The 17,112-nt window shown below is 43.9% G+C and overlaps 1 protein-coding gene and 2 pseudogenes across 2 annotated transcripts in view; 1 reads left to right on the forward strand and 2 right to left on the reverse strand.

Annotated features, from left to right (window-relative positions):
- Window positions 1-1,480: 1,480 nt before the first annotated feature.
- The window catches only part of Lrig2 (leucine rich repeats and immunoglobulin like domains 2), a 63,756-nt gene continuing 48,124 nt past the window's right edge, over window positions 1,481-17,112 (forward strand). For both annotated transcript variants that reach the window (XM_090334053.1, XM_090334054.1), the window contains exon 1: window positions 1,481-1,894. In XM_090334053.1, the coding sequence (XP_090190179.1) occupies window positions 1,659-1,894 (236 nt within the window). In that variant the 5' untranslated portion in view covers window positions 1,481-1,658. The remainder of the gene's footprint in view (window positions 1,895-17,112) is intronic.
- LOC150061159 (calmodulin-1 pseudogene) lies at window positions 8,699-9,830 on the reverse strand (annotated as a pseudogene).
- Window positions 11,613-11,804, reverse strand: LOC150061160 (COMM domain-containing protein 6 pseudogene; annotated as a pseudogene).

The raw sequence follows: 17,112 nt of genomic DNA on the forward strand, positions 1-17,112 counted from the left end.
CAGGGCTTATGTGCATGCTAGACAAGCACTCTACCACTAGGCCTAACTTTTGGCCCCTAGAAGTCCTTTTTTTTTTTTTTTTTGCCAGTCCTGGGCTTGAGCTCAGGGCCTGAGCCCTGTCCTTGGACTTTCTCAAGGCTAGAACTCTACCACTTGAGCCTCAGCACCACTTCGGGCTTTTTTCCATGTATGTGGTACTGAGGAATCAAACCCGGGTCTTCATGCATGCTAGGCAAGCACTTTAACCACTAGGCCAAACTCCTGGCCCCCCTAGAAGTCCTTTTAATACTAAAAACAAAACAAAAAACAATGGAGATAAGAGTCTCACAGACCACCGGGAGTCTGTGGCTTGTGTGTGTAATCCTAGCTACACAGGAGGCTGAGATCTGAGGCTCAAGGTTCGAAGCCAGCCCAGGCACAGAAGTCCATCATACTCTTATCTCCAATTAACTACCAGAAAACCAGAAGTGGTGCTGTGGCTCAAGGGGTTGGGCGATGGCCTTGAGCTGAAGAGCTCAGGGACAGCACCCAGGCCCAGAGTTCAAGCCTCACAACCGCCCCCCGCCAAAAAAAAAACCTCACGGACTTTTTGTCCAGTTGTGATCCTCAGATTTCAGCTTCTTGAGTAGTTAGGGTTACAGGTGTGAGCCACCGGTGTCTGGCAATAACATATTTTCTTTTCCTTTTAGACAAGTCTAGCTACATGGCCCAAGCTGGTTTCAACCTCACTATCCTCCCATGTCATTGTCCCCTTTCCACCAGGCTGGGATTACAGTCATGCACCACCCTGCCAATTTACAAATGCTCTATGAAAAGTCTAAGTACGCTACATATTATGAGTGACTGCTGCTGTTGTTCTTCAAGTCTTTTGCGTAACTTTGGATATTAAGTGAGCATCTGCAGAGCTTTGGATATAAGGTAAATCTGGAAAGGTGCGGGAAAGCAAGGTTCTTGCAAGTCCAGGAAGTGTATTTTCTTTTTCTTGTAGGGATATACAAGTGCTTAGAGCTCAGTCCTGCAACAGAAGCTGGCGAGGAAGAGGCGTTTGCTTGATGCTTCTGCCGTCAGGCTTCGGTTCCCGGGTGGTCGTGGGCTTTGCCGACGAGGGAAGCCAGGTATGAGACTGGGAAAGCACATACCGCCATCCCCTTCCTCGAGGCACCGACGGGACGAAACGCAGTCCCGCCACCAGCCGGCGCGCTTCCCGGGCGTCGAGCGTGTTTCCTCTTGAGAGGCCACGGCGGCCCCCGGTGGCGGCAGGGCGGCAGAGCCGCACAGGACGCCTGGTCCCGGGATACCCCGAGTCTCAGACGCCTTAAGCCCGCCTCCCAGGGGAGGCGTGGCCCGATAGTGTCCAGCCTCTGGGGAGGGCGGGACCCGTAGATCGCCCCGCCCTCGCGCTGCGGCCCTCCACGCAATGTCGTCGGGGGCACGGATTGGCTGGCTCCATGCGTGAGGACGCTGCGTCGTGGGGCGGGGCGCACGAGCGGTGTCTGTGGGGCCTCAGCGGGTCCCGGCCGCCCCCGCCGTCGCGCCTCGCCCACCTCGCGCCTTCTTTTGGAACGTCTCGGGTCTCGGGGTCGCGCGGCTACCTGGAGTCTGGCGGAGCCGCCTGTCCCAGGAGGCAGCTCTGCTGGCCGGGTCTCGGTGTGGGGAAGATGGCGCCGGGGCCCCCGGGCATCGGTGAGGAGCCGCTCCCGGGGTGCCGGCCCGGACCCCCCTCGCGGCTCCTGCTCCTGGCCCAGGCGCTGCTCCTGCTGCCCGCCGCCAGAGCCGGCCTCTGCCCCGCGCCCTGCGCCTGCCGTCTGTCCTTCCTGGACTGCAGCCGCCGGAGGCCGCCCGCGCCCGGCTGGAGGGTGCTGTCGGGCCCGCTGCCCCCCGGCGCCGCCGGCCTGTGAGTCGGGGAGCGGGGAGGGAGCGAGCACGGGGAGGGGCTGGGGGGCGGGAGGACAGGCTCCGCTCGAGCAGGGACTGACGGTCGGGCCCCGTCCGAGGGCGTGGTCGGAGCCTGGCCTCTCCGCGGGAGATCATCTCCACCTGCGGGCTCCGTGTTAGGTACTGGGGGCGCGTGGACTCCATGTTGGGTACTGGGAGTGCCAGGCTCCGGGGAACTTTGGTGACCCCCGGGCCAGCCGGTGGCCTCCGGGCCGGCCTTGGCTTCCTCGCCCAGGAACGTCAGAGCGGGCAGTGGCCTGGGTTGTCGGGGGGCACCAGGTACCCAGCACATCTTTTTCTTTGGGGCACCAGCGCTCCTCTTAACTTTGGAGTAGTATACACCTCTTTTTGATGTACACATTGCGCTCCTTTGGGGTACCAGCGCACCTCTTTCTTTGGGGTACGCGGCCCTCAGTCACGTGGTCCTGTCAAACGCGTTGACAGCCTCTTTTGTCTGTAGTTGATGGGGGTTGAGTTCTGCTGAGGTTTGGAGTACCTAGGATTATAAACATGTATCCTGAGATTCCCCACTACTTGCTTTGTAAGTCACTTTCACGAACAGATTCGGGAGTCACAAAAAGAATCCCCCCATCCATCACGTGAAGCTTGAATGCTTTTCTGTGTCTCCCCTGTAGTAAGAAAATAAAATCACACCTCTTTTGTTTATGGTGTGAGAAGCAAGTGTGGTGACTGGCTGAATCTGCTGCTGAGTCTGTCTTTACCTGTATCAAGTAGTGGCTTGTGGAGAGCTCCTTGGTCTGAGTCAGCCCAGTGGGGCTGTTAAATACTTGGAATTATGGGGACTCTTAGCAACCAACATACAGTTATTTCTCTGCCATTAACTGAAACAACAGGCTTATTAATTGACTTGTAATAGAGTTATCTCTGAAAAAGAGTCACCATTGAAAATATTTCAGGGTGTGATTAAAATGTGGGAATAAAATATAAGTAGAAGAACTGTATTGTAGAGGTTAAGAAACATGGATGTGTTTACAAAACACTAGCATAGCTAGGAAAGAAAGCTGCCTCATACTGAAAAGCTAAATATTGTAGTAAGTGTTGAAGTTAATATAGTTTCTGTTACATGACATCTATAGCTAGTTCTGTTTCCTTCCACTCAAATTATAAGCTTCATATCCATGTGTGCTGAGTATAGTCTGACTTAAATGTAGCATAGTATCTTTGTTTTGCATTCTTGGAACAACTACCTGATGATGACCAAATCATTGGCACAGGTCTAAAACACAATTGGCTTCATACAGATGTGACTGAAATAAATTTGTCTTCTTTTTTTTTTTTTTCCCTTGGTTTGGTCAGATCTCTTCAGATCAAGGCTAGCGCTCTACCTTGTTGAGCCACAGTGCCATGTCCAGTTTTATTGGAGATAAGAGTCTCAGGGACTTTAATGACTGGGCTGGATTTGAACTGAAACCGTCAGATCTCAGTCTCCTGAGTAGCCAGGATACAGATGTGAGCCACCGCTGTCTAGCTTTGGCTTAATTCTTAAGATCCCTTTATTGGAGGGACTGGGAGTTTAGCCTAGTGGTAGAGTGTATGGGGGATGTAGCTCAATGTTACATACACTAAGATTTTTTTTTTCTTAGTTGTGGGGCTTGAACTCTGGGCCTGAGCGCTGTCCCTGAGCTCTTCTGCTCAAGGCTTCCACCCTACCCCTTGATCCACAGTGCCATATCTGGTTTTCTGGTGATTAATTGGAGATAAGAGTTTCACGGACTTTTAAGTGCCCAGGCTGGCTTCGAACCAAGATCCTCATATTTCAGCCTCTTGAGGATTACAGGCATGAGCCACCATGCCTGGCTTTCATTGAGAATATTGAGGCCCTGGGTTTGATTCCAAGCACTGAAAAATAAAAAGACCCTTCACTGGTAGGAAGACAGTGATTTACAACAATTTTCTATAAGATGCATTTATTTTGTATTTAATTTTTGTTTAAAGAAATTGCTCAAAGCTAAGTGATACTCAGCTTTTTACTATTATTTTTGAAGCAAGGTCTTACTTGCAGCAGGGCTGGCCTCCGATTCACCATCTTTCTGCTTCAGCGTCTTGAGATCTGAAATTACAGTTAAAAAACACTTAGCTCAACTTTGAAACATTTTAAATGTCCCATGGTCAAATTGACATTTTCAGCTGAAGTGAAATGCTCTGGAGGATGTTCTGGTTGGACATGTTACAAACAGGAGTTCTGGGAGGACAGGCTTAAGCGGTCACAAGACTCTGAGCAAGCACCTGTCCTGGTTCAGTGTCTCCAGGAACGAATACACACACACACATGCAGATGAAAGTTTATTATGAGCAGAAAAGCTTAAATATTGAAAGGATTACATTGTCATGAAATATTATTCAGCAGTTGCTTTCAACTGTAAAACCATCAAGTACATTTAGATTTTTGTAATCAAACTCAATGTTCCAATTTCTGCTCATGGAAATAATTGTGGACAAAATTTGTTAATTCTTGCCGGGAGTGGTGGTTCACTCTTGTAACCCTAGCTGCTCAGGTGGCTGAGATCTGGGGATTGGTTCAAAGCGAGCCTGGGCACTGCAGACCTAAAGACCATGAGACTCTTACCTCCAATCAACTACTAGAAAATTGAAAGAGGCATTGTAGCTTAAGGGGACAGTAGTGCCCAGACCCAGAGTCCAAGCCCCACGACCGACACACACAAAATTCTTTTTCTTTCCATTGCTAGAGTTGCAGTGTGTGTTTTGTTTGTTTGTTTGTTTTTTGCAGGTTAAACAATCATACTATTATATGCCCACTAGAGCCTAATCCTGTTTATTTCAAAACCTATTTAATACTGCCTTTTAACTTGGCTATAGAGAAACTCCAAAATATTTTTTGGTCATTTAAAACTTAAATGGAAAGCCAGGAGGGTGGCCTATTGGTAGAGTGCTAGCCTAGCAGCATGAAGCCCTGGATTCCATTCTTTGGTGTCACATACACAGAAAAAGCTGGAAGTGGTGCTGTGGTTCAAGTGATAGAGTGCTAGCCTTGAGAAAGACCAAAGACAGTGCTCAGACCCTGAGTTCAAGCCCCAGGACTGGCAAAAGAAACTTAAATTGATTCTCTGAGTGCAAGCTCTGTGTTAATTGTGCATGCAGGACACCTGGTATTGAAGGCCCAAGAATATTAGTCAATGTTTTATTTTATTTCCTTGTTTTTGTTGTTGTTGTTGTTTTGTGGGTCATGGGGCTTGAACCAGACCTGGGTGCTGTCCCTGAGCTCTTCAGCTCAAGGCTATGGCCTACCCCTGGGCCTGGGCCTTGTCCCTGAGCTCTTTACCTCAAGGCTACCCCTCTACCCCACTTTCTATTTTCTATCTAGATGTTAATTGGAGATAAGAGTCTCAGATCCTTTTGTGCCTGGGCTGGCTTTGAACCTTGATTCTCAAATCTCAGCCTTCTGAGTAGCTAGGATTACAGGCATGAACCACCACGCCCTGCCAGCTTTGCTCAGTTCTTTAAAGTTCTTTTATATTTTGGAGAACTCAGGCGTGTGCTGTTGAGGGTGCGCGGGTGAGGGTGAGCGTTCAGTATCCTAATTATGCTTTGTTTTCTTATAAATATTTTGCATTTTCCAGTGTACAACATGTGTAATCACATATGTTGAATATACTAAGATAGTCTTGTAGCTTCTTAATGCTTGAAATACATTTCTCTCACCATAGGTCCAAGCCATTTGATATGCTTTATTCTTTTAAAAGGTCGTCCTTCTAGCCTAATGAAAAACTGGGAAAAGATCACACCATCTTAGCCAAAAGATAGAGGAGCAAGTGTCTTGATTACATTATGAGAGCTTAACAACAATGTTTTTAAGGAGTACTTTGGGAGCCTAGCAGAGTGCTTATTTAGCATGATTGAGGCCCTGCATTTAATCTCCAACACTTGAGGGGGGAGTTCTTTGAATTCTTCATATTTTCTTTTCTTTCTTTTTTCTTTTCTTTTTCTTTTTTTTTTTTTTTGCTAGTTGTGGGGCTTGAACTCAGGGCCTGAGCATTGTCCTTGGGCTTCTCTTAAGGCTAGAGCTCTACCCTTGAGCCACAGCACCACTTCCAGCTTTTTCTATGTATGTGGTGCCCAGGATTCGAACCCCTGTCTTTGTGTGTGCTAGACAAGCACTCTACCACTAGGCCAAACTCCCAGCCCCCATATTTTCTTTTTTATAACAAAGTATATGATTCATTTAGTCTATATTTCTATTGTGAGACATATTAGGTTGTTTGGCGCAAACAAAGGAAATTTAAGTATTTTTGCCTCATCAAAATTAATAGTATTGTACTCGGCCTTTACTTGTAGATGGGTGCCGCATCACACTACTCAAATTGTACATCTAGCCCTAGTGTGTGTATTTTTTTTTTTTTTTTGCCAGTCCTGGGCTTGGGCTCAGGGCCTGAGCCCTGTCCTTGGGCTTTCTCAAGGCCAAAGCTCTACCACTTGAGCCTCAGCACCACTTCCGGCTTTTTTCTATGCATGTGGTACCAAGGAATCGAACGAACCCGGGTCTAGGCAAGCACGCTACCACAAGGCCAAACTCCTGGCCCCTTAGTGTGTGTATTCTTTACTTTTGCAATCTGAAACTTTTCTAATCTAAAACTGAGATTATATTATTTGTAACAACTGCCAGAACGGCTATCCTGTAAACAGTACAACAATGATCAAGTGTGATATAAGAACAAGTGTAGCGGTGCTGGGAGTTTGGCATAGTGGTAAAGTGCTTGCCTAGCAGACACGAAGACCCAGGTTTGATTCCTTTGATTCCTGGGCACTACATACACAAAAAAAGCCTGAAGTGCTACTGTGGCTCAAGTGGTAGAGCTCTAGCCTTGAGAAAGCCCAAGGACAGGGCTAAGGCTCTGAACTCAAGCCCAGGACTAGCCAAAAACACCAACACAACAAACAAAAAACAACAACATAAAAAACATATATAGTGAAACACTTTTGTTTCTTTTACACATTTTTTAACACACATATACATATATTGTTACGTATATATATATATTTCCAAATCACTGTGATAAGTAACTTGCTTGTGTAAGCAAAACCTTGGCAGGTTGTAACAGGGGAAGCATAGCTAATTGTGAACATAGGTGTGCCTGTTCAGGTGATACTAAACTTGATATCAGGTTAAACTTGGAAAATCTTGGAGCACCTTAATAGTGATAAATTCAACTTATGCTTGCCTTTGTAAGTAGACCTCTGCCAGATCAGTTTTTTGTTTTATTTTCCCAGTCCTGGGGCTTGAACTCAGGGCCTGGGCACTGTCCTTGGAGCTTTCTCAAGGCTACCTTGACAAAAGTACACTGAAGCCTAGAACAAGAGTTACATTGGAGTCAAGTGCTGTGGCTCATACCTGTAATCCTAGGTACTCAGGAGGTTGAGATATGAGGATTACAGATCAACGCCAGCCCAGGCACTAAAGAACATGAGACTCTTATCTCTAACTACTAGAAAATGGGAAGTGGGGCTGTGTCTCAGTGGGAAGGCTGGTAGCCTTGTGCTAAAGAGCTCAGGGACAACACCCAGTTTGAGAGTTGAGTCCCCATGATTCACAATAGAAAAGTATTCACTAATGATGGAAAATGTCATTCTGTATACTTCACATATAAACTATGGCATTTGTTCCATTTTTTCTTTCTTTTTTTTTATCTTCTTTTTAAATTGTAATTAATAGAGGGGTTACAGTTAGGTTCGCCAAATAGAATGAGCATTACATCACACACATTGATACCCCTTCTCATGTTTTTGTCCCCATTTCCCTCCCCCCATTCCCTGTTGTATTTTGGCCTAATTTATTTTAAAAAAGGAAGGAGAGTCAGTTACTAAAATCAAGGATTAGAGTAGGGGGCCTGCTCAAGTGGTTGAGTGCCTGCCTCAAGCTTGAGGCCCCAGCCGAGCTCAAGGTTAAATACCACTAAAAAAATCCCCAAACAAACAAAAACATAGAAGTCAGGCAGTCACCTGCAATCTGAGCTACTCAGAAAGCTGAGACCTGGAGGATCAATATTTGAAGCCAACCTGAACAGGACTCCAAGAAATTCTGTCTCCAATGAGTCAGCCAAAACCTGAACTTGGAAACATGGCTCAAGTGGTAGAGTGTAAGTAAGTACCAGGCTTTGAGTGCATGCCTTTACTGGCAGCATTAAAAAAAAGGAAAAGATAAAAGGGTTATTTTCCACGGTTTGGTACTGCTGGTCACTAAAAATTTATCTTTTGATTTGGGATTGGAGTGGTGAGACTCATGCCTATAATTCTAGAGCCAGGATCATGAGTTTGAGTTCAGCCTAGACTACTTAGTTGAGACCCTGTATCAAAAACCAGTACCACAATGAAACAAAACAGTTACAAAAAAGAAAGTGGAATTTATTTCAGCCTAAATCTAGGGTATTTGCATTTCCTACTGTCTTTATTAGATGAATTACTAAGAAGAAGAACAGATTCTGGCCACTGTCATAGTCCCAAATGGTCATTTTATGGTATTATTTTGGAACATTGTATGTGAAGAATCCTCCCTCCCTCTCTCCCACTTTTTCCTGTTGTAAAGCAGTGCTAGTGTATTTTCAGGGCTCTGGGGGAAGAATGTTAATCTGAGAAAAGTGAATGAGAATCTTATTTCCGGGCACATGATGGTAGCTTTTAAAATTTTTTTTTTTTGCCCGTCCTAGGCTTGAGCTCAGGGTCTGAGCACTGTCCTTGGACTTTCTCAAGGCTAGAGCTCTACCACTTGAGCCTCAGCACCAGTTCTGGCTTTTTTTTTTTTTTCAGTAAATTGTAATTTTTTATTGGAAAACAAATATACAACTTGGAATGGATTGAGGCAAATTATGCCATAAGCAGATTTTCTTTAAGTGGCTAAAACAAAGTTTAAAAAGCAAGCAACAATAAAAGAAAATGTTTCTGGTACAAGACCAACAGTACAAAAAAATAGTGTACGAGTACCTGGATAATACACCCGTTTTGCAGTAGTGCAACTTTTAAGTACATATTGTTGACTGTCCATAGTCCACGCAGTTACAACTCCACACTTCAACAACAACATGCTGACAGTTCCTAAAAGAAAACTACTTAAAAAAGGCATAACCCAGATGTTCCCTCATTTGACCAACTCCATCTAAATTTAGATGTGCAGAAGGGCTTAGATATATCCAGAGTAAGCCGCATGCAACATGTTACTTGATCAATTTTCTAAAATAAGGTTTCAGGACAATGGCAGTAAGATAAGGGAAGAAAACATGGAGGAATGAAATCCTAATTACTATACATGCATATTTTTTTGACAGTAGGGGAAACCTTTTACAGATAAGTTACAAGCAAAGAAAAGGCAAATAAACAATTTTGTACAAGAAATTTAACACATTCTGTACAATGTCTTCACTTTGCTGTCATCATTTGTACAAACTCTTCATAGTTTACTTGACCATCACCATCAGTATCTGCTTCCCTGATCATCTCGTCAACCTCTTCATCTGTTAACTTCTCCCCCAGGTTTGTCATCACATGGTGAAGCTCTGCTGCACTAATATAACCATTGCCATCCTTGTCAAACACACGGAATGCTTCTCTAATTTCTTCTTCACTGTCAGTGTCTTTCATTTTTCTTGCCATCATTGTCAGAAATTCAGGGAAGTCAATTGTGCCATTACCATCGGCATCTACTTCATTAATCATGTCCTGTAACTCTGCTTCTGTGGGATTCTGCCCGAGACCTCATTACAGTTCCCAGTTCCTTTGTTGTTATAGTTCCATCACCATCCTTGTCAAATAGGGAAAAGCTTCTTTGAATTCTGCAATCTGCTCTTCAGTCAGTTGGTCAGCCATGCTGCAAGCGCTACCGGTTTCTGAGACTCGACCACACAACCACTCAGCTCGATTGCTCCGCTCGGACTCAGTTCTGGCTTTTTTCTATGTATGTGGTACCGAGGAATTGAACCCAGGTCTTTGTGCTTGCTAGGCAAGCACTCTACGACTAGGCCAAACTCCCGGCCCCAAGTTTAGTTTTTAATAAAGTAATACTTTGCCATGCTAAATTATTGAAGTGGTGGTACAGAGTCATTAAAGGAAAGAAGCAACAAGTTCTAGTTAATTTTTTTTTTTTTTGCGGGTTGTGGGGCTTTAACTCAGGCCTGGGTGCAGTCCCTGAGCCTCTTTGTGCTCAAGGATATTGCTCTACTATTTGAGACATAGCACCACTTCTGGCTTTTTCTGACTGGTTTACTGGAGATAAGCATATCACAGGGGACTCTTTCTGCCAGGACTGGCTTGGATCCATGATTCTCAGATCTCAGCCTACTAAGTAGCTAGGATTGCTGGCATGAGCCACCAGAGCCTGACTTTTTTAACTTTTAGAGCAACCAATTAAAGCCTGTACTGACATGCTCATTTTTCAATGAAAGAGACTGAACTACATAAGAAATTAAGATGCCTAAGATGCCCAAACTGAGCATGGAAAGATGGAATTCTGTAAAATTCTTCACATTTTGTTTCTACATCCCCAAATGAAATATTTTTGTATTTTCAATTATTAATAACCTAAGGGAATAAAATGGAAGCAGACAAACAAACATGCCCCTAATTCTATTTTTGCTATTCCTGGGGCTTGAACTCAGGGTATGGGCAGCACTGTTCTTGAGCTTTCTCTATGCTGGTACTCTACAACTTGAGCCACAGCGCCACTTCTGGCTTTTTCTGTGTATGTGATATCAAGGAATTGAACCCAGTGCTTTTGTTCATGCTGTGTAAGCACTCTACCACTAGGCTACACTCCTACTCCTCTCCCCCAGTTCTTACTTATTTTTAGTGTTGGTCCTGTGGCTTGAACTTGGGGCTTGAGCTCTTTCCTTGAAGTTTGGGTTGGTCATGGAGCTTAAACTCTGGGCCTGGGTGCTGTCCCTGAGCTCTTCAGCTCAAGGCGGTTACCACCCTACCCCTTGAGCCACAGTGCCACTTCCACTTTTCTAGTGGTTAATTGAACATAAGATTCTCATGGACTTTAGTGCCTAGGCTAGCTTTGAACTGAGATCCTGAGATTTCAGCCTCCTGAGTAGGTAACTGAGATTACAGGTGTGAGCCACCATACCCAGCCCTAATTCTTTTTTTTTTCTTGTTTATCTTAATTATTGAAAAAGTGTAAGGTACTATTTTTATTGACATTATTGACAAATATTGTTTGATCCGTATGTAGTTTTTTTTTTTTTTTTTTTTTTTTTTGCCAGTCCTGGGCTTGAGCTCAGGGCCTGAGCACTGTCCTTGGACTCTTTCTCAAGGCTAGAGCTCTACCACTTGAGCCTCAGCACCACTTCCGGCTTTTTTCTATGTATGTGGTTCCGAGGAATCGAACCCGGGTCTCCATGCATGCTAGGCAAGCACTTTAACCACTAGGCCAAACTCCCGGCCTGTTTGTTTTGGTTTTTTTTGCTAGTCCTGGGTTTGAGCTCGGCCTGAGTACTGTCCTTGGGTTATCTCAAAGTTAGAGCTCTACCACTTGAGCCAGAGCATTGTTTCTGTCTTTTTTCTATGTATGTGGTAAGGGGGAATTGAATCCGGGTCTTCATGCATGCTGGGCAAGCACTCTACCACTAGGCCAAACTCTCCCGGCCTTGTATGTAGTTCTTTTGCAAAAAGTTGGATCCATAATTTTCTAATGATGTATCAGCCAAATAGTTTCACACAGTTTTAATAACAGCAGCAATTTCCTTGAACTGCCTGTAAAAATTCTGAAACTGTAGAGTTGTCATTTCAAAGGACTTGTTCTTTACTTGGCCAGAATGATCTGCTACTTTTTGCATTACTGCAACATAAGGATACTTAAGTGATCTGCCTCTGTCCAAGCTCATGGCCATACCGATTTGCCGCTGAAAATCTATGAACTGGCTTGTTGACTTCAGATTTAGCATCTAGGACTGGCTCACCTGCCCAGACGCCTCCATGACACGAGCACTGAGCCACCATGGTGGTCCTGGGCAGATACGCATGCTACTGGATACCCCCTAATTCTTTATCTCTTTTTTTCCTTTTCTCTTTCTGGGGGTTTATGGGGCTTGAACTCTGGGCCTGGGCACTGTCCCTGAGCTCTTCAGCTCAAGGCTAGTGCCCTACCCCTAGATCTGAGTGGTGTTCCTGAGCTCTTCACCTCAATGCTACCGCCCTACTTTTGACTCACAGCCCCGCTTCCTGTTGTTTAGAGATAAAAGTCTCACAGCTTTGTAGTGCTTGGGCTGGCCTTGAACCATGATCCTCAGATCTCAGCCTCTTGAGTAGCTGGAGTAACAGACGTGAGCCACAATGTCTGGCTGGCGCCCCCTAATTTTTTTTTTTTTTTGGTCATGGGCTTGAACTTGGCCTGGGCGCTGTCCCTGAGTTCTTCAGCTCAAGGGTCTTCATGCATGCTCTCTACCACTAGGCCCAGGTACCACTTCAGCTCAAGGGTAGCATTACAGGTGCCCCCAAATTCTTTTTTTTTTTTTGCCAGTTCTGGGCTTAAGCTCAGGGCCTGAGGACTGTCCTTGGATTTTTCTCAAGGCTAGAACTCTACCACTTGAGCCTCAGCACCACTTCTGGCTTTTCCTAAGTATGTGGTACCAAGGAATTGAACCCAGGTCTTCGTGCACGCTAGGCAGGCACTCTACCACTAGGCCAAACTCCCGGCCCCAGCCCCCAAATTCTTGAAATGAATGTGTCCGTCTTCCAGCCACCTCAAATGTTTTGTATTCATATAAAGGGCATTGTGTAACATAAATAAAGGAAAGAAAGGTTAATTTGAAATATCATTATATCTCATGCTACCTTAGAATCTTACTTATCCTGCATCTTTACCCAATATGTCCAGTTATCTTTAGGTTAACAATAAAGCAGTAATACTCTTAGGAACCATTTATTTGTGGAAGAGACTCTCAAATCTCATTTATCCTAATTCAGACAGTGCTAATAGGCAATGGGTTTCTGAGCCTGACACAAATTCAGGAGGAAAAAAAAAGGTAAGTAGGCCATTATAGGCAGGAAGGCTAACGGTTCTAAAATGTGAGAGAGCTTTTAGTGTAAAGCTGTTAGTGGCAACAGAAGAGCTAATCTATAAAAAAAAAAACCCGTATTCTAAGAGTTGTTTTCAAATTTTTCATTATACTCCAAGAATACTCAGCTCATTAGCATGTTAAATCACAATATAACAATTGATTTATAATAGTAATCCTGAGGATTTTCAAAATTAAATTGTTCTAGGTTTATTCTGATAAGACAGGAGTTATATTCACAAAAGATATGCTAGATAAGTAAGTAAAGGATATCATACCCCAAATAATAGATTTTTGAGTGTGTTTGGGTTGGGGAGGAGTTGTTAGGCAAGTACTCTGCAATTGAGCTACACCCCCAGGCTTTTAAATATCTTTATTCAAGGTGGTCTTGAACTGTTGGTCTCTTAAATATGTGGTATTCTTAAGTGGATTACCTGTAATTATCTTGGCTACGTACGTTTTATTATCTTTCTTTTTTTTTTTTGCCAGTCCTGGGACTTGAACTCAGGGCCTGAGCACTGCTCTTGGGCTTTCTCAAGGGTAGAGCTTGACCACTTTCTAGGTATGCAGTATCAAGGAATCAAATCCTGGCCTTCATGTGTGCTAGGCAAGCACTGTACCACTAGGCCAAACTCCCAGCCCTAAAGCTTTTTTTCGTGTGTATGTGTGTGTGCGTGTGTGTGTGTGTCAGTGTGTGTCAGTCAGTGTCATGGGGCTTGAACTCTAGGCCTGGGTACTCTCCCTGTGCTCTTCAGCTCAAGGCTACCACTCTACCCGTTGAGCCATAGCACCACTTTCAGTTTTCTAGTGGTTAATTGGAGATTAGAGTCTCATGGTCTTGTGTCCGGCTGTCTTTGAACCACAATTCTCAAATCTCAGTCTCCTGAGTAGCTAGGATTATAGGCATGAGCCACCGCACCTGGCCCTAAAGATTCTTTTTATCAAAGATTTTGCTATTGTTGAAGTTGTTCGACATTTAAATACTTGAATGGGCAGAATAAAAGCCTAGATCACTAGCTGCTGGTCATCTTTCAGTCATGTGCAGAACTTGAGTTCCTCTTCAGCTATTGTGACTGCTCTGTAAATTCTATAAATAATTTACACTTCATGGAACTGCAGAAATACATTAATGGCACCTCTGGCTCCACATGATATTAAAGACTTTAATAATTCATAATTTATTACAGCTGCATTGCTTAGTCTGAGTGGAAGTAGACATCTAGATAAGGCCTTCTCTGAGACCTTTACTTTCTAGTCATTATATCAACTAATTCATAGTGTTAGAAAATAAAAGTTATGGACTATAAGGTAAGTAGCTTTGAACAGTGGGAGACTAATGTTATCATCTGCTTTAGGTAAACTAAAGAATTAATGCTTGGATATAAAAAAGAATAGAGAGAGGCCTCGTAATGTTTTGTTGAGTTTATTTATTTTTTTGGTGTAGGGGAATCAGTCGTAGAACCTGAACTCTGGACCTGGGTGCTGTTCCTGAGCTCTTTAACTCAAGGTTATTGCTCTACCACTTGAGCCACAGTGACCAGTGAATTCATTGTATTTATTTATTTATTGCCAGTGTTGGGCTTGAGCTCAGGGCCTGAACCTGTCATTGGACTTTCTCAAGGCTAGAGCTCTACTACTTGAGCCTCAGCACCACTTCCGGCTTTTTTCTATGTATGTGGTACTGAGGAATTGAACCTGGGTCTTCGTGCATACGAGGCAAACACTCTACCAGTAGGTCAAAACTCCTGACCCTGAATTTATTTTTTTTGTGCTGGTGCTGGGGTTTGAATTTAGGACTTCGGTGCTGCCTCTGAGTTTCTTTTTCCTCAAAGCTAGGGCTCTACCACTTGAGCCACAGCTCCACTTCTTGCTTTTTGGGTAGTTTACTAGACATAAGTATCTCACAGAATTTCCTGCCTTAGCTGGCTTTGAACTGTGGTCCTCACATCTCAGCCTCCTGAGTAGCGTCTGCCACCTGGCTTGTGTTTGGGGTGTGTGTGTGTGTGTGTGTGTGTGTGTGTGTGTGTGACAGCATCTTATTTTATAGCTCAGGCTAGCCTCAAGCTCATAATACTCCTGCCTCTGCTACTCAAGTGCTGGGGTTACAAGTATGTATCACCATGCCAGGAGAAAGGATCCAAGTTTTTTGTTTGTTTTTTGTTTTGCTAGTCCTGGGCTTGGGCTCAGGGTCTGAGCACTGTCCTTGGACTTTCTCAAGGCTAGAGCTCTACCACTTGAGCCACAGCATCACTTCTGGCTTTATGTATGTGGTACCAAGGAATCAATCCCGGATCTTCGTGCATGCTACACAAAAACACCACCATTAGACCAAACTCCCAGCCCCAAGAGCCTCCAAGTTTTAAAACTTTTTCCCCCAGTGTGTACAAAGGAATGGTTCCTTTAAGGTCTTGTGCAACACAAATGTTTTGACTCGGAGTTGTACCCTCAGCCTTATCCAGTAGGTTTTTCCATTTGATAATGGAAATCTTCAATTTTTAAACATTTTCTTCTGCCTTTTTTGAGTACTTTCAGGAAAAGAAATTGAAGCCAGTAATGGGGGGGGGGGGAGTGTCTGCATGTAGTCCCCATCAAAAGGATTTGAGTACACAAGTTCAAATTCAGTCTGGGTAACATGATGAGGCACCTATCTCAAGGGCAGGTGGAGGGCAGAGGGAGAAGAATGGCATGATTATGGAAAATGAGAGCATGTGTATACTCCTGTAAGTTCACATGTCATGTCATTCATTTCCAGCATGAAATTTTAAATTTGTCAGGTGCCAGTGGCTCACACTGGTAGCTACCTGAGTCTGAAATCTGAAGATCACCATTCTGAGCCAGCCTAGGCAGGAAAGTCTATGAGACTCTTACCTTCAATTAACCACCAAAACATCTAAATGGAAGTTTGACTCATAGAGCACTAGTCTTGAGCAAAAAACCTAAGAGACAGCACTTATGTCTGAGTTAAGCTTTGGATTCAGCACACACACACACACAAACACATACGTGTTAATTTATTCATTTTCAGTGAAGGGAAAAAATCAAGTTGATGTTGATTTCTTTAATTTTGGAGTAACTATTGGTAGGGGGAAGAAACAGTTACTAGTATTGATGGTGTTTGTAATCCTACTTGTCAGCACAGTGAATTGACACATGGTCTGTCATGTTTCTAGTAAGTTGGTCTAGTGATTGGATCAATCCATGTAATTCTGGTTAGACATTAGCTACTTTTGCAGGTAGCTCTCCTGCTGTATACCAGAAGCTTTCTGTGATTGTACAGTGTTGGGATTATGTTCAGTTCACTTGTAATGTCTTTTAATCTCATTTGGGTTGGTTGATTCATTAGGTTCTATGTGGTTCTGAGCCTTGAGGCTGCTTCTTATATCCTGTGTATCTTTAAACCGACTGTGCTCTGCTGAGTCTCCCAAATGTATCAGGTATCCTTAGAGTGCCCTTCAGAAATGCTATCATATCTTCAAACATAACCCTTTGTTCAAGAAGAGAAATTTTGTATTTTTCACTAATGCTGGCTATGAAGTTGTTAATTCTATGTGTAAATAGAGTTTATTGCTTTGATATTATTTTTTAAAAGTGATTATCTGGTTGGATCATTTTAATGCCAAATGACATCCACAGGAACTGAGTACAGGTGAGGGTTATACTTCTAGGATTAAGGAAGGTGTTATGAAAGTCTTTTAGATTAACAAGAACCCTTCCACTCTCCAAGGGGAAGGGTTGTTAAAATGTTAACAGTCATAGGATGCAGAATTAAAGCATACCATGTTAGGCCTGCTTCCTGGGTGTTATGAGCTGCTTATTTTCCACGGGAAATCTCTGACTTCTAACAGTTGTTGGTTTGTTTTTCATGGTGGTACCTAGGCTTCAACTCAGCCTTGGTTCTTGCTCTGCTTTTCCCTCCTTGGCTGGTGCTATACTATGTGAATCACACCTTTAGTTCAGCTTTTTTTTGGTTGGTTGTAAGGCTTGAACTTTGGGCTTGGGCTCTGCCCCTCAGCTCTTCAGTTCAGTGCTACCACCCTACCCCTTGAGCTACAGCTCCACTTCCCTTTAGTTCAGCATTTTGCTGGTTAATTAGAGATAGAATCTCTTGGACTTTTCTGGCTTTGAACTTTAATCTTTAGAACTTTGCCTTCTGAGA

The sequence above is a fragment of the Megascapheus bottae genome, chromosome 6 (genome assembly GCF_031878675.1).
Source record: "Megascapheus bottae isolate mThoBot1 chromosome 6, mThoBot2.hap1, whole genome shotgun sequence".
Classification (NCBI taxonomy): Eukaryota; Metazoa; Chordata; class Mammalia; order Rodentia; family Geomyidae; genus Megascapheus; species Megascapheus bottae.